At 42.1% G+C, this 25,325-nt stretch overlaps 1 protein-coding gene and 1 long non-coding RNA gene across 3 annotated transcripts in view; one reads left to right on the top strand and one right to left on the bottom strand.

Moving 5' to 3' along the window:
- Positions 1–7,167, top strand: part of LOC140195273 (uncharacterized) — an 81,503-nt gene extending 74,336 nt beyond the window's left edge. Inside the window, exon 5 of one of the 2 annotated variants that reach the window (XR_011885405.1) lies at positions 6,901–7,167. This is a non-coding gene — a long non-coding RNA (uncharacterized lncRNA). The remainder of the gene's footprint in view (positions 1–6,900) is intronic. The other variant, XR_011885404.1, reaches the window with a different exon arrangement.
- On the bottom strand, positions 4,961–25,083 carry LOC140195272 (AP-4 complex subunit beta-1-like). The gene is given in 11 exon segments (XM_072253343.1): positions 4,961–9,190; positions 10,800–10,907; positions 10,910–10,990; positions 10,993–11,070; positions 11,598–11,805; positions 13,730–13,833; positions 13,907–13,990; positions 17,768–18,252; positions 18,798–18,945; positions 21,905–22,035; positions 24,662–25,083. Coding segments are annotated over 11 exon segments (2,226 nt in total). The 5' UTR covers positions 25,000–25,083; the 3' UTR covers positions 4,961–8,729.
- Positions 25,084–25,325: the final 242 nt, after the last annotated feature.

Below are 25,325 nucleotides of genomic sequence, written 5' to 3'. Positions count from 1 at the left end.
CTCCACAGGTACTAAAAGCGGATCTATAAATGCAAGCACTTTCATCCATTTTCCCTCCAGAAATCTACTAAGCTAGTGGGACAGAATTCAGGCTCAGGATTTGAACCTGCATACTTTAAAGTAACTGAGTCACACTGTACATTGGAAGGGGTCAAAAACTAGTTCATAGGCAGGTTAGTTCATCCTCCTTTGGCAAGTTATTTATCATGGGCCAATACTGCCTGCTATCACTTAGCCATGAGCCCAAAGGACAGATTTAGCTCTGAATCCAAAGGGTAAAGCCCAGGTTTCCTGAGATTTCGCAGCATTCAACTAGAGAATACACCCCTATATCCTCTGTCCATCAGACCTGCTTAGTATTTAAGACACACTAATTTCAAAATAAATTATTTTATATATAGGCAAAAATAATAATTTCAGATGTTTTTAAACTAATTTCAATTTGTAATTTAATAAATCAAAATTTAAAATATATTAAAAGTTATTATTTACTATCGGTACCTGTCAAAAAGAGCACAATATTCCAAGGATGGACATTAGCCCAGCACTGCCCAAAATGTAACCACATCAGCCTTGCTGTCAGACTCAAGGAAACCGAGGACCACACTCTACTCCTCTGTCTGACTCATGGAAACAGAAAACGACTCTTCACTCCTGTCAGACTCACGGGAACAGAGGACCACTCTCCACTCCTGTCAGACTCATGGGAACAGCCGACCACACTCTACTCCTCTGTCAGACTCAAGGGAATAGAGGACTGCGTCTCTATTCAATGCCCAGTTAGCTTCAAGTATACATACGGTGCCTATAAAAAGTATTCACCCCCTTGGTAATTTTCATACTTACAACATTGAATCACAGTGGATTTAATTTGGTTTTTTTGATTTTGCACATCTGGGCACTGCAATTTTACCCCATTCTTCCTTAAAAAACTACTCAAGCTCTGTCAGATTGCATGGGGATCATGAGTGAACAGCCCTTTTCAAGACCAGCCACAAATTCTCAATTGGATTGAGATCTGAACTCCAACTTGGCCACTCCAGGACATTAACTTGTTGTTTTTAAGCCATTTCTGTGTAGCTTTGGCTTTATATTTGGGATCATTATCTTGCTGGAAAACAAATCTTCCCTCAAGTTGCAGTTCACTTGCGGACTGTATTAGGTTTTCCTTCAGGAATGCCCTGTATTCTTACTGCGTTCAATTTACCCTATACCTTCACAAGTCTTCCAGGGATTGCTACAGTGAAGCATCCCCATAGCATGAAGCAGCCACCACCACGGTAGGGATGGTGTGTTTTTGATGATATGCAGTGTTTGGCTTACACCAATCATAGCAGTTAGTCTGCTAGCCAAAAAGCTCATATTTGGTTTCAACAGACCACAGAACCTCCTTCCAGCTGACGTGGCAAACTCTGGCTGAGATTTCATGTTAGTTTTTTTCAACACTGACTTTCTCTTTGCCACTCTCCTATAACAATGTGACTGGTGAAGCACCCGGGCAACAGTTGTTGTATGTGCAACATCTCCCATCTCAGTCACTGAAGCTTCTAACTCCTCCAGAGTTGTCATAGGTCTCTTGGTGACCTCCCTCACTAATCCTCTTCTTGCAGTCACTCAGTTTCTGTCAATGGTCTGCTCTAGGCAAATTTACAGCTGTGCCATATTCTTTCAATTTCTTGATGATTGACTTAACTGTACTCCAAGGGGTATTTAGTGACTTGGAAAATTTCTTGTACCCATCTCCTGACTTGAGTTTCTCAATAGCTTTTTCATGGAGTTGCTTGGAGTGTTACTTTCTCTTCACAGTGTAGATTTTGCCAGGATACTGATTCACCAGCAGCTGGAACTTCCAGATACAGGTGTATTTTTACTACAATCCATTAAAACACATTGGTTTTTGGAGACCAATCTCCATTTAACTAATTACATGACTTCTAAAACCAATTGGCTGCACCAGTGATGTTTTGGTGGATCATATTGGGGGGGGGGGGGGTTGAATATTTATGCAATCAATTATTTTGTGTTTTATATTTATAATTACTTTAGATCACTCTGTAGAGATCAGTTTCACTTTGACACTTAATAGTCTTTTTCTGTTGATCGGTGTCAAAAAAAAGCCAAATTAAACCCACTGTGATTCAATGTTGTACACCAACAAAACATGGTAACTTCCAAGGAGGATGAATACTTTTTTTTTTAAGAGGCATGGACCAGAAACTGAATCCAGCAAGATCTGGCCCAATATCTTCCACTTCATCTGAATGCCATTTTAACTGACTATAGAAGCTTTGACTGGTTATCAAATCTATCCATGCTAGCCTTTGGCCTTAACAGTCACATACTTACAGATACTGAGGGTACTGTTTCAACAGTAAACCCAACCATCTTTCTCACAGCCAAGTTAGTCAAATGACAAGTCCCCCCAGAGACAACTCCTTATATATCCTCTCAAGTGAGCAGGGCTTAAGGCTCAATCCAGATAGGCTGAATCTTAATTGCCTATACCTGACAGGTTACTTTGAATTTGTCTTGTTCTGATTGGTCAATTTTTTAGGCTGAACCCTCTTTAGTAAAGTATGGTCCCAGAATGGAGCAATCACTTCACTCCTAGAATCTACATTTAGGTCCCAACATACTCCATCTCTGGTGATGCCCTCATTATTCTCTTGTAGGCATTCTCTTCCTTGCCAAGGATATCGGCTTCATCAAACCTTGGCCCACATGAGCAGGATTGGCAGCGTTCAGCAATTCCACTTTGTTCTGCTCTCAAATATTTTAAGGCGCTCTCATGTTCTGCCATCCTGGTCTTCAATGGCTTTCCAGTCTCACCGATATATACTTTTTGGCATGGCAATAGAGGTTTGGAGTACCCAACTCATTGACACAGTACTTTAGGTCTTCCAGGTGCCATTTTGTCTGGCGTTTTTAAAATTGTCTCCTCACTTTTGCTATTAACTGAACACCATATTTTTGGCAAATTCACCATAGCTTTTCAGTTAAGCTGCTACTGTATGACACAATAACCGCTGTCTGGAGGTTGTCTTTGTTGTGGTGTGTTGCACGCCCATATTTGGTCTCATTAAGCTTCCCTGTAGCACATTAGCTTGGGCTTAAGGCATGTTCATGGAAAATGCAAGGATTTATTTTAAGGCCCATGTAATCAGATGACCCTACAGCACCTTTATTGATACTCACTTTTGGCAAGTGGGACTGAGATAATAGGTGATATGAGAAACAGACAGGAGGGGTTAGACATTGGAGAGTTTGGAAAATCAAGGAGGCTAATCACCAACATCAGACACACTGAGGAGGCTCCAGACTGTTGACAAATCACAGGGATCAAATTGCAAGTAAAACCTAATACCCGTTGTCCCACTCATCACCATGGTGACTCCCTGCAACTTGACAGAAACAGTGTGCAGGGTAGGAGCTGTGTGATTCAGAGTAGATGCAATTACCTTGTGTTAGAAATGCACAAGTAGACTACTCCTGGCCCATTTTCAGCTCCAGCAATGTGCTTAGTATCACATCACTTGTTACAACACTTCCCGAATTCCTGACTCCCTTCAAATTTCCCATTTACAGTAATTTGTGATGTTTCTTGTATACTTTTTAGTGAGGAACTATACAAAATACCTGTTTAACTGATCTGCCACCCCAAGTTTCCATTAAGTCCCATGACCTGCCTTAAGACCACTAAAATATTTATAGAAATATTTATTGAACTACTAATTTTGTAGTGCAATCTGATTTTTTTTTCTATGAAGTCTTTTAGTAAGTCATTGTTATTTAATCTAATGTTTTGATTCATTATCTATCTAAACACAATTATGTTATTAAGTTTGACACCATCTCTAACTTTTCTGGTTGATCAAAGACTGTGAACCCTTCTCTTCAATTTTTTCTTGATCTCAGGTCACAAACAATAAAGGGCACTCATGGTCTTCCCATGAGAATGAGAAAATTAAAATTCCCTTTCTAATACACAATATTGATAACTACTGTAAATTGGTCAAGTTTGTGACGAAGGATGGACCCTTCTACAATAAAATAGCTGAACATTGGGTCTAACTTCTTGCATGAAGAACCCATTCTGGGAAAGATAAAGGAGTACTAGCTCACACAAAACTTTATCGTGTCCCATTAAAACATAAACTTTGCCATGTCTTGTTAATCGTGCTGTGTCTTTTGAAAAAACAATGTTGTTTACTTATACAAAGTTTTGTATAAACCTTTCAAAGGTCATAATATACTTAACAGCTAGACAAATTTGGTTTAATCTTCCCCACCCTTTTTAATGCAGTGATACAGAGCTCAACACTGTACTGCACTTGGTGCTCAGTATGTGATCCCTCTAGATTGGAGAAACTAGATTGGGTGACTGTTTTCAGAATACCTCCAGTGGAATTTGTTTGAGATTTTACTTCTGTATCACTTCCACCTCCCTTTGGTCTCCCATACTTTTCCAATGTAGTTCATGTTTAAACAACAGCACCTTAATCCCCAACCAGGAATATTACTCCTCTCAGAACTCAATGAATTCCAGAAAATCAGATAATCAACCTTTCTAACAGCAAAAGAACAGGTCAATTCTAATTTTTAAAAAAGCCACCATTTCTGATGCTGGACTGACCTACTGACATTAATTTCGCAGCATCCATAAGTCTTTGGATTTTCCAGTTTGTTTTCATTCATCTTCACATAGAACTGAAATTAACAAGCTTTCCCCGCCCTCTCAATCGGCACCACCATCATCTGCTTCATTCAGACATGATTTTCACACCCTCTCAATTGGCATCACCATCATGTTCATCATTCAGTTGGCCTTGGTCTCCACCTTCACCTTTTTCCAACTTAACATTGATTTAATTCCCATATTTTCCCAATTCTGATGCAAGGTCGCAGTCATCTGAATGGAGTCATCTACCTGCACTTAAAAAGAAAAATGAAAGCAAGCCTCTTCTCTCACAATTTGAAGTTTTAATTAACTTACACAATTTAAAAATATATATACTTATTGAGATAAAGCGCCGAACAGGCACTTCAGGCCGGCCCACCCAGCAAACCCCTGATTTAATCCTAGCCTAATCACAAGACAGTTTACAATGATATATTAACCTACCAAATGTGGGGGGAAACCCACATGGTCATGGGGAGAATGTACAAACTCCTTACCAGCAGTGGTGGGAAATGAACCCGAGTAGCTGGTAAAGCATTGTGCTAACCACAACGCTACCACAGTTAGTTGCTTGAATAAAATGAATACCTCTTTTTTGTAATCTAAAGGACTTCACATTGTAACTCAGTTCAATTTGCACAAACTGTGTTGACAAATCCTGTCAATTTGTGGGCAGAAACTCTATTTGCATTGCCAAAACCTACTCACCACACAAGATCATTGGGAACCACTCAAAATAACCGTGATTACAGGGCCCAGGCAGTTAGAAGAGGATTGAGCCCATAAGTTCAATTTACAGTCACGTGGAGGAACAGCGATTGGCACCGATATCAGAAGCAAACCTCCCAAAAAGATACAATCTCTGTGGCAAGGACATCCTGTTTTCTGGCACCTTATGTTATCAGGCACAAACTCAATGTGATAGCTGGGACTGTGTAGCCAGAGGCACACTAACAGAATTTGCACAGCACAGCAGAAAGCAAAAATCAACTTTTAATTGCCTTACAAACATATCACACCATGCAAATATAGGAACTTAAAATTTTGTAATAGTCTTGAGCTCTCAAAATTAGCTTGAAATGGTAAAGCAGTAATAGTCATTAAAAACCTAGTCTTATAGTAAATAAGTGCAGCATTTGCAAGGTTTGTTGTAGCACTAGTTCACAAATAACCAAAAACTCACATCAGATTCAATGAATTCTTCATTGTGGAACATGAAAATAAGCACTGGGAGCAACTATGTAATTTCCATGGTATATGTCATATGACTAGAATTCCAATAATCAGTAAATGATGTGCCCACAAGAGTTAACAAATTACTGATGATTGCTGATTTAACTAAATTCTTCCTCCGGCTTGTGCCTTCCTGCCACCACCGCAATTAAACAAAGTGAGCCCAAATTTCACAACATACTAAGTTTGTGAAGCCTTGTAAGCACCCACTCTTTGCATAGCAACTTCCCACTTTCAACTGGAAAACATGCCTGTCAAACAAAAGAACTGCTCCTTTGTGCAAATATAACCATCAGATGGTTCTAGGAAAATCCATTTGTACTCTTCAGGTGAAAGACTCCAAACTGTTCACTATTCACAGCTGTCCACATTTGAACCACAGAGAGATAAATGAATCTTACGACATATCCAGTCCTGACACATAGCATCATTAATCAGCTGTTAAAGTGCATTTTTAAGGACCAGCTTGCCTGGTATTATTTTGAATACCACTTGTTATCAGCTCACAAGTGATTCACACTTTAAGTTTGCTGATGGAAACATTGAAATGTTCAGGGTGTGAACTTCACTGGGTGTCTCTGGTAAAATTAGGGGTGGGGAGGATCTTTGTGGTTCAGACAAATTGGGTTTGCACTCAGGATTCTTTTCAGTTTTCCTTAGAGTTTAGAATAAGAGATGACTTTTTTTTGAACAGATAAATATTCTAAAGAGGCCCATGAGATGTTTTCACTAGTGAACAAAATAGATACAGAACAAAAGGACCAGTTATTTAAAACTAAGATGAGTAGCAATTTCTTCATAATGTAGGGAATCCCCAAATTCTCTGCCAGAGGGAAAGGAAAGCCAGAGTGTAGATAAAATATTTAAGTTGGACAAAACTTGAGTTACGGGGAAAAGGGAGTTAAAGTCAGCACAGATTAAATGGTGGGGCAGGCTTGAGGGGCTCAGTTCCTTATTTTTGTTATGTTGTGCTCTTGTTTAATCTGCAGGTACACTTACAGCTATCCAAACTGGGAAGTCGCAATCGGGCAGCTGATAGAATCACCCCAGTTATGGAACAGTTTTTATTGGGAAAAGGCTTTGTACTACAAAGGACTCCCCTTGACCACTTGGGTTTCCTCCGGATGTTCCAGTTTGCTTCCACAGTCTAAAGATGCAACGGTTGGTAGGTTAGTTGGTCCCCTGAGCAGGCGTGGATTAAACTGGGGGATTGCTGGGTGGTGTAGCTCAAAGGGCCATGCTGTATCACAATAAATAAAGAGATAAACCCCACGGTTATCACTAGTTGAAAGATACAACAAAGACTTCTGTTTCCATATAGAATGCAAATAACAGTACTTCTGTGACATCTGAAATCTCAAAACTAGAAGGCAAGGACTGGCTAAGAGGAACAGCTTTGAGATTCTACACTAGAAGGCTGATTCATGACAAGCAGTGTGAATGTCTTAACAAAACAAAATAGACATTATCTGCATCTGGCACAGGAGGGCCAGGGATGAGGACAGGGCCAGTGAGCAGTAAAACTTCTTTAGCATATTGCTGTAAAGTACAGACAACCAAAATCGGTTGTCTAGCTCTTTCTGATCACTCTAATGCATTTTAATCACATTTCTACTGAGAAAGAACTGCTATCCAAAACCATGACAAAGCACCATTCTCCATGCATTGCCTTAAGCTGCAGATACTGGGAAGACTAAAGGCTGATTTATACTTCTGCGTCAAATGGACGCCGTAACCTGCACAAGTGGCTTACGCAAGTTGTGAGCATTTATACTTGTGTGTTGGTGTGCCTGTGTCACTCTGCAATTCGCGCACGTCGCGCATGCGCACACACCTGCCCATGCAAGGCATCGTGGTCATGGTAGTCTTTTTCAGGGTAAACAAGTTTAAAGCGAGTGTCTTTTTTCGTAAAAGCGGAATGTGTCCTCCATAATTTCGGAGGTCTGTAAAGCTTTATGGAAAGGAATGCAGCCAGAGTTCATTTCCCTGACCTTCAGTCGCCCAGTGGGAAGCTATTGCAGTGTAGGAGGAAATGCGATGCTACCAAGCGGACCAATCACAGTTGTTGCGGTCTGCATTGCGGCGACGTATAGTTACATTTTGGGACAGGTGCGCGTCAGCTACGGCGTAGGGTTCGCAGCGACGCTGCACCCATGGCGTCGATTTGACACAGGAGTATAAAATAGACTTAAGACAGACACTATAGGCAAGCCCAATCCTCAGAAAGGATTAAAAAGTAGCAAATGGACAGGAATGGTGATAAAATCCTGGTGAAGGGTCTTAGCCCAAAATACTGACTGTCTATTCCTCTCCGTAGATGCTGCTTGACCTGCTGAGTTCCTCCAGTATTTTGCATTTGCTGCTCTGGATTTCAGGCACCTGAGGAATCTCTGGTGTTTATGAAAAACTAACCATCAGCCCGTGAGGAATGAGTTTAATAGTATTTAGGGACATCACAAGGTGAAAACTGGATAGCACTCATTGCCAGAGTTCACCCATTCAGCTACAAAACCATCCAAGGAACCAAATCATATCTATATCTGTATGTGCCAATATAAACCCTAATGTTAGTTCATCTTGCACCAGCTGCCTTGGCTCTGAGTAAAAATGCTGGTGGGTTAGGTTCCCTGAAAATCACAGAACCCCCGTATAGTACGGAGGAAATGTAAAACTGTTGGAAATTCCACATCGTTCATTAAAACATTAAACAGAGCAGTCTATCTGAAAAGGATCCAGTTATATCAGCTGACAGAAACAATTTATTTTTATCCACCAATGTAGTTTATGACAGCAATGGGATAACAAAAAGACTTTCATCTCAGCGAGGAGAGTGTTGCTCTTGTGTTGCCAGTGAAACATCTTCAACATTTTCAGATTTGCCCAGGGTCTGCAACACCGATCTAATGACAGCAATGAAGCTGCTGAGAAGCCCTTCACTACTGTTCCTCTGATTAACAGTAATTTGTAAACTCGTTCTGCCAGTGTCAATTAACAGCTCTGCTAAAAACAGACATCCAGTCTCATTTCGGGCAAACAGGTAGGCTTTCCAGGGCTGTGCTCCTGCTCGGCTGATTGCAATAGGGTGAATATGAACAATCTGAAAGGCAGCCTGGATGGTATCAGGACATGGCTCCTTCTGCCAGTCCACAGTCACAATTTTAGCATCTTCCAGGCATGTCCAGTACTCCTCAAACTGCTCTGGTGAAAGCTGGGCTCTGCTTTCCAAGCGGACAGATCTAGCATCCAGGACCAACTCTTCACTGTGTTCTGGGTTTGAGCCTTTACAGAAAGGTAAACAGAATTAGTAAGTTAACATTGAGTATATTACTGGATAGGGATGCACTTCTTTCCTGAAGGGAGCTCTTGCCAAAATGCCAGAAGTTCCATGAGACCTCAGTACCTCAAAATAAAGACTCATTATGTGTGAACCTCCACAGCATTTGTCAGTAAAGAGTACAACAGGAGGAGCATTGCAACCCGGTGCCACCCTATCTATACACAGGTCTTTTCAACAACTGGCAGTGTATAATTGATAAGCAAGTTCATTCCCTTCCTCAAGGAGCAATCCCAATTGAAATCAATACACAGAGAACAGGCTGTCAAATCTGGAACCATAACACTTACACAACCTACCTCAATATATATCTAAACACAATGCACAGAGCAGTCTGTATGTGAAGCTTTTAACACCTTTCTACAACCTGCCCCACCATGCAGCATCCACCTTGCCCAGGCATGCCCAGTTATGGCTGGACAAGATAGAAAACTTTTCAGCTTACATTTTGGGCAACATTTTAATTGACTTGAATTATGAATTAAAATAACAAATATAGGTGATTTTAAAAATGGTGCTGATGGGAAATTTTCAAGATCAGCAGCCCAGAATCCATAAGGTAAACCCAGCAGTGTTCAGGAAGCAAATTCTTTGTTGTCCACTGTAATTAGATATTTGTCTACAAAAAAATCCACATACTGGTTTGTTTATCACAACAGTGAAATCAGTGCTAAGCTCTTCAAACTTCAGGAGTTGCAAGAAAGTGAATAAAACTAAAATTACTTAATTCTGCTGGTAGTAATAGATGAAAAAAACATGTTTACTTTCATCACCACAAGGGAACTGTTTTGGTTTTCTTCCTGTCTTAGTCAATCCACTGAAGAAGGAGAAAGCCCTTAACGCCGAGTGGAGTCATCGACACGCTGTCATGACGGCGTTTTTTTGCAGGCTTTCTTATTTTTATGAGGCCGAGTTGCTAGCTCGACGCTCAAACCTCAACCCAGCACGGATGGAAAGTGTGCAAGGGAAGTCAATCAGGTAATGCGGTCTAATCATCCAGTGTAATCTGTTCTAAGATCTCCAGTGTTTGAAGTATCTTTAAAAGATATTTGTTGTTGTTGCTGAGTCACCATCAACTCATGGTGACCCAATGGATAGTGTAGTTGTCCAGTGGGTTTGAGGCAAGATCCTGAAGTAGATTGCCAGGCTTTTCTTCCGCGCCAACTCTGCTGCTGCCCAGGTTGGGACCCACACAGATTCGAATGCAGGAGCATCTGCCTCTCAGTCCAGTGCTGATGCCACTACACCACGAACCAGTGGATAATCCCTCTTGAAAAATAACTTACAAGACTGGAGTGCTTGAAACAGATAACACTGGATGACTAAAAGCATTGCCCAAGAGATGAAGACTGGAAAACCAAAACCTTTGTAAGAGGGAGCTTCAAAATGTGGAATCACAACGGGCAGTAGTGCTGCCACCAGTGATGGTATCAGCATTAGATCAATATCTGAAAGAGACGGTAGAACAAATACTCACACACACGATCCCTGTTATAGTAGGGGCAGAGGATCATCCAGCAGTAATATTACTGGGATTGAAACAACAACATTTACCTTTTTCAGAGGTTATTCCTGGCACCTGTAGATTTGCAAAGGAGTTTGCCTTCTGTGCCATTATACAATTCCAGTGTTCCCGACCACAGATTGGTATCAATGTGTTAAGTCTTTTGCCCAGGCATTGATTGGCTCATTGGCTTGGCTCATTACACTTAAGAATGGATCTGATCTTGGCCCACAAACTATTTCTTGACCTCTTCAACACCTTGCTGAAGTAACCGATAGTACAATAACCCACGATCACGCACAACCATATCGAGTTCTTCTCCTGCCAATAATCAAAAAGAATATTGGTTAGTGATCTGGTTAATCTTAAACCTATTAGGCCTCATATTTGACGAGTGGCTTGTGCTGAAACAGTTGGCCCAAGGTATACAGATAGAACTTGCATACTTAAAAATCTCATATGTGTGGGTAGACTATGATGGCATGGATTTCCCACCATCTGTGGATGCCATCGTCTGTCAGCTAAACCAACTCTTACACTGAGCAAGTCTCCTATTGTGAACTAACTGTACGAAGCACAAGGCCTTATGAAAAAATATCCAATTAATTAGTGAGGCCTGAATAATTGCCACTCATGTGAATTTTATGTACACACAAGTAATCCTCTCAATCATCTTACAAAGCTGACTATCCTCACCCCACCCCAGCCCACACGGGAAATGTGAAGGACAGCCACTGACATCAAGCATTCACAAGATCCTGTGCAGGAGTCAAAGTTTCACCCCAATTGCTCCACAAATTCTAGAGCCAAACCTTACTCAGAAGTTCTTCCATCAGTGTGATCCATACCAATAACATGATGCAGCAGTCTGCCCAAGATGTCTTGACATTCAGCTGGCCGGGACACAAACAGGCGCACCATCGCTGTCAGCAACTCCAGCTTCACGGCTGCAGAGGTCTCCATTTTCACATTGTCCACAAACTCCTCCAATACATAAGGAGCATTGGGCACCATCTCACCATGCACACCAAACAGCCAGATTAGAGCCTGCTTCCCCTAGTTATTTTGGCAGGGTAAGGGGGATAAGAGGGAAAGCAGGTGAGTTCATTAGTTTAATGTTAATTTTTAATCGCGCTCATCTTCACCAGCCAAGTAACTATAGATCATTGGCTGTCAGTCACTGACATAAAAAGGCCTGTCCATCAGCAAAGCGAAGAAGAGCTGGAAAAATTATTGCTGATTACACCCACCCTAGCAGTCTCGTATTCAAAGTAAATTTATCATCAAAGTACATACATGCCATCACGTACAACCCCAAGTTTCATTTTCTTGCAGCATACTCAGTGAATCCATAATAGGATAATAACCATAACAGAATCAATGAAAGACCGCAACAACTGTGTCCAACCAGTGTGCAAAGACAACAATCCATGCAAATAGAAAATATAATAAAAAATAAATAAATTGTCAATAAATATCGAGAACATGAGATGAAGAGTCCTTGAAAGCAAGTCCATTAGCTGTGGGAATATTTCAATGATGGGTTAAGTGAAGTTATCCTCTCTAGTTCAAGAGTCTGATGGTGGGGAGAGGGTGGATAATAATTGTTTCTGAGCCTGGTGGTGTGAGTCCTGAGGCTCCTGTACCTCCTACCTGATGGTAACAGAGAGAAGAGAGCATGTCCAGGGTGGTGGGGGTCCTTGATGATGGATGCAGTTTTCCTGCAACAGCGCTCCATGCAGATATGCTCAGTGGGGGGGGGAGGGGGAGGGGAGAACTTTATCCGTGATGGAGTGGACCGTCTCCACTACTTTTAAATGGGATTTTCCATCCAAGGGCATTGGTGTTTTCATACCAGACTGTGATGCAGCCTGTCAATATACTTTCAACTCTGAAATAGTCTTTCCTGCTCCCCTTATTCCATTGATAATTATTGAGCCTGTTCATTTGTTCACATTCAAAGTTTGATTCTTGACATTTATGCATGTTACCATTCTGCTAATTGTTGATACCCCATGACGGTCTACATTATTGCCTTGTAAATTGTAGGCTGCTATTGTGTTGTCTGTTGTGGTATTGCCCCTTGTTTTATACTTGGGACAGAATTCTGGTATCCTTCACATACTAGCGATAAAGTGATTCTGAACTTGAAATATACATGAGGTGAAAGTCTACGCAATGAGTGTTATCAGACTATTCAACCAAGGGGATACTAAAATGAGCCCCACCTCAACACTATCAAATACTTACAGAATCTACTAATGGACAGAGAATGTCATAGAAAACAGAAGTTCTCAACTTTCCCACACATTCTGCTCTCATCCTTTCTATCCTGGTCTGAGAACAACAAAGGAACAGGTCAGCTGACGTTTGCAGGATTCCTTGTGAATACGGAACAGCGTACGTTGGTCAGACGGGACGCACGGTGGAAACCCACATCAAGGAGCACAGGAGAAGTATCCCTTTGGGTTACCCGGAGGAATTGGCGGTAGCGGAACACTGCATTTGCAATGGCCATAGGATTCACTTCGACAGCACAAAACTAACGTGCTGCGCCAATCGATTTTGTGACCGTCTGGTTAAAAAAGCCATTGAAATAAAACTAGGGAGAAAGAATTTTAACAAAGCTCCAAGTAAGAACTGGAATTTGATTGTAAACAATGTGGGAGAGCAGAAACCTGATTTGATGAGGAGTTACCGATCAGGAAGGACAACTATGGGGGTATAAATACCACAGGATTAGACATCCCCAGGCATCATAAGCTGGCAGAGTTTGTCATCAAAATGTCTATTATAATTGATGCCTGTACCCAACTGGAAGTCCGAAAAGAGTTTATTCATAAACATAATGCAATTACTTGTCTGCAATCAGCCAAGAGGTTGAACCTGGTCATCTCGGGTCTGCATGGCTCAGTACCATGAAACAAGGTGAACAAGGGCCATCTTATTGAATATGGCTACTTCATCCCCACCAACCTACCTCACCATCTTTGATGTATTCCTCACATCCTGGTAGTGCTTCACACACAGTCACTGTACTCGGGGGACACAGCCATACCAGGTCACGAAATGTCTGAATGACAGCTAAAAGCAGAGGGGAAGTCAGTGTGATGCTTGCAACCCTGAGCAAATGCTGAAAGCTGGTAGCATGATGTACCTGAGGTAATGTGTTCCTGCTTCAAGCCCAGCAGCTCCTTCAAAATAACCAGACACTTTTCGTTGTAGGTCCGTGCAATTCATCCTGGGGAAATACAGCACAATTAAAAAAAAAGTAAGGTGCAGTTCATACCTTAAGCTGCACTTTCAAGAGTGGATACTCTGACATATTACTCCAATGGCATGGTAGCATAGTGGCGAGCACAACATGTTACAGTACCAGCGGCCCAGGTTCAATTCCTGCTGCTGTCAGTAAGGAATTTGTACATTCTCCCCATGACTGGATGGATTTCCTCCCACAGTGTAAAGACATACTGGCTGGTAGGTGAATTGGTCTTTGTGAATTGTCCTGTGATTAGGCTCGGGTTATGTCGGAGGTTACTGGGCGACGCAGCTCGAAGGGGCAGAAGGACCTATTCCACACTGTAGCTCAATAAATAAAATACAAATTATAGCACAAGATACCGTATTTTCTTCAGTCAGCAGAATAAAAGCCAAAATATACCTACACTTTATCAATGATTCAACTAGTTACCACAGCAAACAGCTCAACTATACAGGCATGGAAAGTTTAAACTTCCAACTCAAGACTGTCTCTGGGGATCTCTAGAAGAATCATCAATGATTCTTCAGCCAGTGTGGGGTAGGTTGTTTTTTTAAAGGAAGAGTTTGACAGGATAAGCTTGCATCTACTGGTATTCAGAGAAGGTGGCAACTGGATTGCTGACAAGATCTCATGGAATCCTGCCGGGGTGAATGCAATGAAGATGCTTTCTCTCATGGGATAATCTGAAGTCAGGGACCCTGTTCCCACCATTTAAAAAAACTAAATAGGTGACACCCCTTTCAGACTCTAGATTTTACTCTTAAAATTGCGACTCTTTGGAACTTTCTCAAAGATTAGCAAAGTAACTCAAGTATCTACTGTAGATGCCAAAGCTGGGAGAAGCAGAGTCCGAATATTTTTTAAGGTGGCGATAATTTGATTTGTGACAAGGTTGAAGATTTCTAGGGCTCCTCAGAAATGCAGATATGAGGCTCCAATCAGATCAGCCATTACCTTACTGACAGGCAAGGCAAGCTCATAGGACTTGTTGGCCGACTCACTTTTTGGTATGTAAACATGAGCAGAGCTCCCAACTCTGTCCACCATTGTACTTCGCACCATAAGCTGAGTTAACAATGGTAGGATGAATGATCAGGGTCAGGTCGAATGCTTCTGTTTGTTTTTATTTCCTATTGGGATTCACACAAGTAGTGTATCCTATCTGGACCAATCACGCTCACAGTCACCATCTTTACATGGTGAGAAACAGTAAACACAGGGAGAAACTAAAGAAATTGGACATGGCCAACAACTTCCAGCAGTGAAGAGATGCAATAGAGAGCTTCCCAGGATGGTGAGCAGTTTAATGATAGGGACGGAAGGCTGGGCAGGCCAATTTATTGTGTAGTGCAGGGGTTCCCAACCAGGGGTTCATTGACAACTTGCTTAGTGGAATTGGTCCACGGCATAAAAAAGGCTGGGAAGCCCTGGGACATGTCCTGTCCAGGTCTGATTGTGCAAGAGAGCAAGACAACCAAACAGCAGCAGTGTTGGAGTTGCCAGGAAAGAGTGGAGGCAACTGGGTCTTACAACCTAAACATTGGACTTAATCTCAAACTAATTAAAGTTTATAATTAGCAGCAGAGAAAAACAGTTTCATTATATTGGAATAGGACAAGGTTCATACTGACAAGGTAATTACTGAACCATTGTCAAGAAATATTTTATAATGCTTAACAAATATAATAAGTCCCAGATACAGTAGCAGAAATAGCACCTGGAATAATTGAATAAATAATTGGGTGCAGCAATAAGAGGAGTAAGTTCTTTCTCAGCTGGTAACTGGGGTGCTATGGCAGTGTAGTGGTTAGCGCAATCACTTTACAGTGCCAGTGATTGTTGAGGAGTATGAATGTTCCCCTGTGACCTCTCGGGTTGCCTCTGGGTGCTCTGGCTTCCTTCCACATTCCAAAAGCGTACAGTTTAGGTCAGGAAGTTGAAAACCGTGGGTGTGCTATGTTGGTGTCCCCACTCGTGGGCTATCTCCAGCACAATCCTCCCTGATCTGATTTAATTCAAATGACTTATTTCACTGTACATTTTGATCTACATATGACAAGTAAAGCCAATCTATTTCTTTGTCTTTCTCAACTGTAATTTTCTTTATGATGCTGCAGCTTCCGCCCCGAACAAAGACAAATCAAGTTCAAGTTAAAACTTACTTGTCATTCAACCATACACAAATACTATGAATACAGCCAAACAAAACAGCATTACTCTTGGGCCAAGGGACAAAACACAGTACCAACATTCATACACAGCACAAGGCACATATGAGATCAGTAAAATACTGTCACATAAAAAAAATACAGTCCACGTCCCCAAGTCAATGAACGTTGCAGCAGTCTGCAGTTGAGCACAATAGAGCCTGTATTCTGCTGAGTGAACAGTAGAGGGCAGCACTGATGCTGCCAGCATAGACACTGAACCATACCATCTCCGGCAATCTCGTGGAGCACACCGACTTCGACACCTCTCTCCTGGATAGCTACAAATAGGCAACACTGCGGCTTGACCTGTACTCCTTGCTATGACCAAGGTCACACAGCTCCCTCACCGTCCACCAATAAACCAGTGAACCGGACTTGCAGTATCCCATATTATCAATGCCCAACAGGGTTTTACGATCGGAAGAAAAGTGACCAAGATGATCATTTGCTACTAGACTGCACACCTATTTCATGCATCGATGCCAACAAGCAACTCACTGACGGGGTAGACCTGCAGTACTTTTAAATTCTTAATATCCAGGGTGTTGCAACCGGACAAAAATACATTTAAAAGACAATAGCACCTTTAGCAGGCCCCTAGAAACCGCTGCATCTTACAAGAACTTTAATTAGGTAAAGCAATAAATGAATAAAGCAACAGAAAGCAAATCAAAAGCAGATGCGGGACATTTGAAATAAAAGCAGAAAGTGCAAGAAGCAGGGGTTCCCAGCCTGAGTCCACAGACCTCTCAATTAATAGCAGGAACTCCTGTGCTAGATAGAAAAATTTTGATGAAATATTTCCAACTTGAAGCATCAACCACTTTGCTCTCCAGATGCTGCCTAATGCTGAAAATACTTTGTTTTCTCTAATAAAAAGCATTTTCTTATATACAATATGGAGACCCTTTTATCAAATAAACAAGAAAGTGAACTTCACAATTTACTAAATTGACTGGTGTACAAGGACTGAAGGACAGCATCCTGTGAGCAACCTGATGAGAAGAGTACAAATAGCTCAGCAGCGCCACTGGCTGGACGTTTGCAGTAACACTGAAATTAGTGACAAGGAGACCACAGAAAATGAAGGTTTGTGAACACAAGACTTCTCTGGCAATTGACAAAACCTCGAGCAAAGCAAGAGCACAAATATATTGTGAATTCACTGGGTGCAGTGCAACACTGCTTGTGATCCAGTTCCACAAATAATGGGTGTGCTCTCAGCCGAGTTTTCTGTATTCCCAATCCATATGAAGTTTTTGAGAAGAATATAGGGCCGGTGCACTTGCTGAAGGAGGGGGGTGAACTGGCCTCTCTTGGAATTAGCGAGGAATTCCAACTTTCTCCACTGTGTCTGCTGCTCAGTAATAGGATCATATCCCCCAAAGAGATGTAGCACAGCCAGAGATAAACACAAGATTATTTTTGCCATCTCTGTATAATTAGTCATAATAAGAATACTTAATAGGCAAATATCTAATTGGGTCTGAAGGATAGTAGAACTAATTTGAAACATGCGAACATGCAAAATAGTTTAATTTTTCACCTATATTTAAAATGGCCATCTGGGCCAGCTCTACAGAAACATCAGTGCAGTAGGTCTGAAACTCTTCAAGTATCTGTTGGACATTCTCATCATTTACCAGATCCCGCAAGATCTCCATCTTCTGATACTTGATGCAATTTGGTTCAGTGTCTGTGCAGTAGAATTTCTTGTAGTGACCACTGAAGTGCCCGGGTAAGCTACGGAGGATCTCCCGGGCATGACACAGGCCGAGGAAACACTCAGAGGTGCAAATAGTCAACAATGGCCCTCTGATCCTTTCTAGAACATCTGTCTGTACGTTGGGAAAATCTTCAGCAAGGAGAAGGAAAAGTTTGGTGGTTGCCATGACAACATTGGACTGGCTGCTCTTGAGAAAATCATCGAGCACATTCAGAATAGCAAACACTTCATCTTCAGTTCGGGGTTTATAGCGAACGAGGAATGTCAGCACTTCACTCTGACCCCAGTGATCCAAGTCTTTCATTCTGAAGAAAAAAAGGAGTGGCTTAATAAATCGTTTTATTGCACTTTCTGTTTTTCCCACAATTCTGAATGTTCTCAATTTTGCCAAAAAGTGAAAATTTGTGCCGGAGTACAATCCCAAAAATATATGCTGCCATTCACCTATAACGTACTGAGATAACGAGCATAGGTTACTTGGCTATAGATGCGTCGTGTGCTGGTAATCTGCATCATAAACTTTTGCCTGGATTACACAGTCAGCCAGGATGTTTGCACCGGATGAACGTTACAAAACATGGAAGCTGTGAAGCTTTGCTATACATCGACATCCTAATGTTTCAATGCCATTGCTGAGGCATGAAGAATGAGGATTGATAAAAACCTATCCTTCAAGATAGTGAGGAGTTTCAGTCAGTTTAACTTCATCCTAGGGAGTCGTTTGTAAAATGGCCCTGAAGTACTTCTGAAAACTCTTTATTACCATTGTTTTAACAAAGATGAAAACTACAGCTTAATTTTTAAAGGAAGGAAGAACATACTAAAAGCATATCAATTGCACAGAACTGACCTGTTTAAAAGGTGATGTGCTATTGGTTTGTTGATAACCACACCTCCTTCACGTTTCATGATTTCTTCCAGTGCTCTCAAGCAGTTCACCATAACAATAGGGTCAGAGTCTCGCAACATTGCATACAGTTCATTTACCATTGCCCCATCTGCAGGAAGGGGATCAGAAAGGAATAAAGGTACGGCCATTACCAAACAAACCCAGACCCCGCCTCTTCAAACAAAAATTAATACAGTGAGGAGAAAAGTGTGGATAACCTTCCACCTCCCACTACTTATAAAATGCTCCCAATGGCATGTACCTCAAAAAGCCTCTGACAACCAAGTCCAGCACCTGCTCTTCACGTGTGGCTTGGCTACAAAGCCCAGCAGAACCATTTCTACTGACAGAAGGGGAAGAGGTGGGTTACTGGCACCTTAAGACCAGTCACTTCGGGCAGATGGGGTTTGTCAACCATGGCAGCTCCTCCTCAAACTCTGTCCTCAAACCTCTGCAGTCCTGTGGCTACACCCACTCATGATGAAGGCGTTGAGAGTAAACCCAGAGGGAAAAATCTGAAACGGGAGTCCGAATGCAGTCCTACCTTGGGTTCAACACTGACTGGCTACTCCTTCAACGCCACTAGTGCCAAACCGTATTGGTCTCTGCTGTTCCTTTGGGTTCATCAGAAGAGGAGAGCCTGCTCCATGGACAACAGCTTGCTCTCCATATCGTACTGCCATGGCTTGCTTATCACCAACGGAGGGCCTCAATGCCAAGAAACTACACCATCTGGTCAAAAGTAGTTTCCGCTCTACCAGGAAGGAGCACTCTTTCATTACTAATGAATAACAAGCCTGAGTGACTACCATTTGACAGCAAAAAATATTGTTTGATTGGACATAATGTGTCAAATTAAGGAAAGGTCAATATTGACAATGAAGCAGAAATTAACCTCACAAAACTGAATTAAACTGTGAGAAATGTTCACAGAAACCATTTGTTGGAATACACGATCTATAGATACAATTACAGACTGATATCTGTGCATGCACGAAGCAACCCTGACTAAAGAGAGTTTAAAACTCATCATCATCATTCTGTGCCGTGTCATATGACATGGGCGATCATGGTCTTCCCATGACCATAAATATTCTTGGCAAATTCTTCTACTGAAGTGGTTTGCCATTACCTTCTTCTGGGCAGTGTCTTTACAACATGGGTGACCCCAGCTATTACCAATCTGTATGAACAGGATGTAAGACAAGCTTTCCACTCTTATCTTGATAGATGTGACAATAATAAATCAATACTTTCTTTACTCAAGTTAATAAAACTACCTGACATTCTGCAGTGGAAACGACTGAGAAACAAAATAAATGGCTATAGATGTTATTACCTCCTTAAGACACAGACTCCACATTGCAATTTAAAAAATAAGAGCCCCTGGAAATGCTTACAATCTACCAAGGATTGGTCAAAAGAAAATCTCAAAGTGGGCTGACAATATTTTCAATACATAATTCCCTTAAGCATTCTGAAATTTAAAAAGAACATGTATCGGGTCTGCCATATAGATCAGTGGGATCTCACAGAATGCCAGAAAACACCTGGGGGCTGAAGGGTTTTCTACTCCCTCACATTAATATAGTAGCTATAAAACTTGGCACAAATTAAGAATCATATTTCTAACCACTGATGAGCGACTATAGTACTGCTCAGAGGTAAACCTGGGACCCCCACCATCCAGGTCATGCTCTCTTCTCACTGCTGCCATCAGGGAAGTGGCACAGAAGCCTCAGGACTCACACCACCAGGTTCAGGAACAGTTATTACCCCTCAATCATCAGGCTCTTGAACCAGAGGGGCTAACTTCTCTTGCCCCATAACTGAAGTTTCCCACAACCTATGAGCTCACTTTCAAGGACTCATCACCTCATGTTCTCCATATTTACAGCTTGCTTGCTTATTTGTGTTTAGTTGTTTGTATTTGTATTTGCACAATTTGTATTTGCACACTGGTTGAACATTATTGATTCTATTATGGTTATTATTCCATTATGGATTTATTCAGCACGCCTTCAAAAGAATGAAACTCAGGATTGTATATGGTAACATACGTGTACTCTGACAAAAAACTTACTTTGAACACATCAATATATACACATTATGGTCACAATGAAAGGCACCTAGTGTTAGTGACAGTTCCAGCTAAAGGTTGATTTATACTTGTGCGTCAAATGGACGCTGTAACCTACGCAAATGGCCTACGCGCATTGTGAGCATTTATACTTGTGCGTTGGTGTCTCGCTCTGCAATTCGTGCACGTCACGCATGCACACACACCTGCCCGTGCAAGGCTTCGTGGCCATGGCAGTCTGTCTCGGGGTAAACAAGTTTAAAGGGAGTGTCTTTTTTTTGTAAAAGCGAAATGTGTCCTCCACAATTTTGGAGGTGTGTAAAGCTTTATGGAAAGCGTTGCAGCCAGAGTTCCTTCCCTGCCCTTCAGTCGCCCAATGGGAAGCTATTGCAGCGTAGGAGGAAATGCGATGCTACCAAGTGGACCAATCACAGTTGTTGCGGTCTGCATTGCCGCAACACGTAGTTACATTTTGGGAGAGGTGTACGTCAGGCTATGGCGTAGGGTTCAGCATAGGCTCTATGTAGGGTTCGCAGCGACGCCGTCCCTATGGCGTCGATTTGACGCAGAAATATAAATCAGCCTTAAATGGTCTCCAGTAATCCTCTATCACTTTTTCAACTCTGGACCCTGACCATTAACCGAAGGGTCCGTGGACCCAGGTTGGAAACCCCTGTTCTACCCAAATGTTCAGAAATCCCAGTGGTTTGTTATGTGACTCCTCTGGGCCCCATTTCCCATCTTCTCTATAAACTTACACAGTTAACTGCAAAATTGATTGTAATACAGAGTAACAATCAAAAGACCTGAATTAAAACTACATTGGAGAATTAATTAGACTAACAGCCAATAGTCTGGCATATCTATCAGTTCAGCATCAAAGTTCTCAATATACCAGAATAATGTAGTTTCACTAAAAAGTCAACAAGACAGTGGTCAGTAAGAAGACATGTTGTAAAAATCAATGAAATTACATTTTAATATTTACCAACTTCTGTGTCTCCCTGAAAGTTCTGCATTTTAGCACAACCCAGGACTGCTGCCCGTCTGACATAGGATGACTTGTCTCTCAATCCATTCAGCACTGGCTGCTGAATATATTCACTTATGCCAGGCATTCTAAACAAAACACAATTTACTTTATCAGCACAGATCCAGTGAAGACATCACTTATCCGAATGTGAACGACTGACAAACAGAACTGGTTGTAGCACCTTTCAGATTGTTAAACAGAATCCATGAATTTAACAAGTTGGTAGTGTTGTCAACGGTTACCGGCTGGATACCTGGATTTCCCATTTCACCACAGTTGAAATGAGCGTAGTGCCACCATAAATTCCTAACTCAAATTTCACAAGGTCAGGTACTGCTCTACTAAATTTCTTTGCCTATCTCAAGGCCGGTTTTCCTGCATTGTGTGACAAGATGTCAACACTCACCCTGCCAGCTCTCTTCAGGACCACAGGAGCTCAAATCAAAGGATTCCTTCCCATCCAGCAATGGTAATGTCATCAAACTGACTGAGCAACCAATCACAGCTGAAGAATTCACAGAGCAAATTTGGGGGAGAAAACTCCTAAGGAAATTACTTTCCTGGAGGCGAGTTAAGCTTGAATGCCTGAAATTATGGCAGGAAGAACCTTGTCAATGACAGCAGGGTCTACTCTTAAACCACAGAGGTACCCAGATACACAGGTTGCTCTCACTTTCACAGTATAATAACAGTTATGATTTTAAACATCACTGCACCATGAGCTACAAGATTGTTGCCAAACATTAAAACCATTATTTATTATTGCATTTATTTATTATTTATATTGTACTTCTCATTTCCTTGACAAAGGGTTTGAAAAAGTTTGACAAATTTACACCTTAAAACTGTAAAATTAAGATATTGCTGTTCTTTGGAAACCTGCAGATTGTTTATAAATATCATAAGTGATTAGAAATAAATCTCACTGCTAAGTAAAAACTTGTATGAGGAAATAAATAGGGGAAGGAGAAAAGACAAATTCCATTCTGAGATATCTGTCATTCTGAGATTGAAACAATAAATATGAATGAAAACATGGTCACAAAAATTCTACACAGAATCTAACTTAACATCATTCAATGTACAAAAATGGCTGTGGGAGAGAAAAACCATGCCACCCTGATACAAGGGAGACTTCTCCAATGAGACTACAGTTAAAATTTAGGAAAATTTGGATTGATCACTAGAGCTGATAACTACATGAAATGGAAAACATTGTCATCCATCATTGTTATAAAAATACAAATCATCAACAATTCAAGATTGCTTTGGTGCCATTGTTGCATTAAAGAACTAAGAGCAAGATATAAACACAACAGATTCTGCAGATGCTGGAAATACAAAGCAACACACACAAAATTCTAGAGGAACTCAACAGGTCAGACGTCACCTCTGAAAATGAATAGATAGTCAAGGTTTCGAGCCGAGACCTCTCTTTAACACTGAAAGAAGGGGGAAAATGTTGGAATAAAATGTGAGGAGAGAGAGAGAACGGTCAGAGGGACACAGCACAGAATAAGGCCACCAAATCTGCACTGACCATCACAGACTACAGACCATTAAAAATTCAACAGCAGAATTCATAGACCTTTAATTGAACTTGGATTAAAGGCAAATATTTTTAAATAGCTGGAATGCTTGAAAGGGGCAAGAATACTTTCTGCTTTCTGCAGGGATCATTCCTTACACAACTCCCCTGTCCATTCATTCCCCACTGATGTCCCTCCTGGTACTTATCCTTGCAAGCGGAACAAGTGTTACAGCTGACCCTACACCTCTTCCCTCACATTCAGGGCCCCAAACAGTCCTTCCAGTTGGGGTGATACTTCGATCAATTTGAGTCTGTTGTGGGTTATCTACTGTATCCAGTGCTCCTGGTGTGGCTTCCTGTATATTGGCGAGACCCAACACAGATTGGGAGACCGCTTTGGCGAGCATCTGCATCGCCCAGAAAAAGCGGGATTTTCTAGTGGCCACCCATTTTAATTCCACTTCCCATTCTGACAAGCCAGTCCATGGCCTCCTCTACTGTCGAAATAAGGTTACACTCAGGTTGGAGGAGCAACACTTTACTTATCTGTCTGGGCATGAACACTGATTTCTCAAACTTCTGGTAATGGACCCCACCCCTATCCATCACCATTCCCTCTCTCACGTTATCTCCTTACCTGCCCAACAGATCCTTCTGGTGCTCCTCCTCCTTTTCTTTCTTCCATGGCCTCTGCCCTCTCCTATCAGATTCCCCCTTCTCCAGCCCTTTATCTCTTTCATGATTGATTTACCAGCTTTTTACTTCACCCCTCCCAGTTTCACCTTGTTTCTTCCTCTCATACCCACACCATCTTACTCTGACTCCTCATCTTTTTATCTCTAGTCCTGCTGAAGGGTCTCGGCCAGAAACATCTACTGTACTCTTTTCAATAGATGCTGCCTGGCCTGCTGCATTCACCAGCATTTTGTGTGTGTTACTTGGATTTCCAGCATCTGCAGATTTTCTCTTATTTATCATTTCATGTCAATCAGTATCTCAATTCTATTTACTTTCAATTCTCATTTCCAATTACTCTCCTCATGTTTCCCCAGAGCGACATGCTGAAGGTGCTTATTTTAAAACAAGCATGGGATGTCAATGTCCCGGTGCACAGGAGAATCCCCGGAATGAGAAGCCCAACGTCCACACTTCCACAAAAGCAGGAGGGACAAGGAACAAACCTGAGACTACACATGCTCCTCAGGGCAAGTCCCCTGACCATGGGGTTGGGGTCGGTGCTGTCCTTCCGCAGTGTGTTGATGGCCAGCAGTGCCAGGTTGGGCTTCAGAGCAGCGTACGTGCACATGTACAAATAGACCAGCTTCTTCTGCACGATATCCACGGTGGCGCTGGCCTTCACCATCTCCATGAAGAGAGCGGAGACGTCCAGCCCCTGAGTCATGTAGCGGATCACCCGCAGCACCAGGTTCCGGTACCTCAGCTTGTCCGCCTGGATGGCGGGGTTGGACAGGGCCCGCCGAAGCTCCTTCACGGTCTCCTCCGAGCCGTAGTACGGCATGGCGGCAGCCGGGAGCTGCTGTCCCCAGCTCAGATCCGCAGGGACTGACTCCAGCTGACAGACATCCGAGGCTCGGTGGCTCCACGCCCCGCGCAAATCGCCTCACTCTCATTGGTCGCCGGGGCCAATGAAGCTGACTGTGATTGGCTCCGTTTATCAAACGACGATAAAATCAACAGGCAAGAGATTACTTGTCTTGTCGTTACTGCACGTCTCTGCCCCTGGTGGACGTCTACGTGAAACGCTGGGGTAGGAATGCAGCGTTCCTCCTCAGGGACCTCCACCGCACTGATCATGCACTTTTCTCACTGCGCCCATCAGGAAGG

The sequence above is a fragment of the Mobula birostris genome, chromosome 3 (genome assembly GCF_030028105.1).
Source record: "Mobula birostris isolate sMobBir1 chromosome 3, sMobBir1.hap1, whole genome shotgun sequence".
NCBI lineage: Eukaryota > Metazoa > Chordata > Chondrichthyes > Myliobatiformes > Myliobatidae > Mobula > Mobula birostris.
The sequence above is the reverse complement of the archived record's forward strand: the minus strand, read 5'-3'. Positions and strand labels throughout refer to the sequence as shown.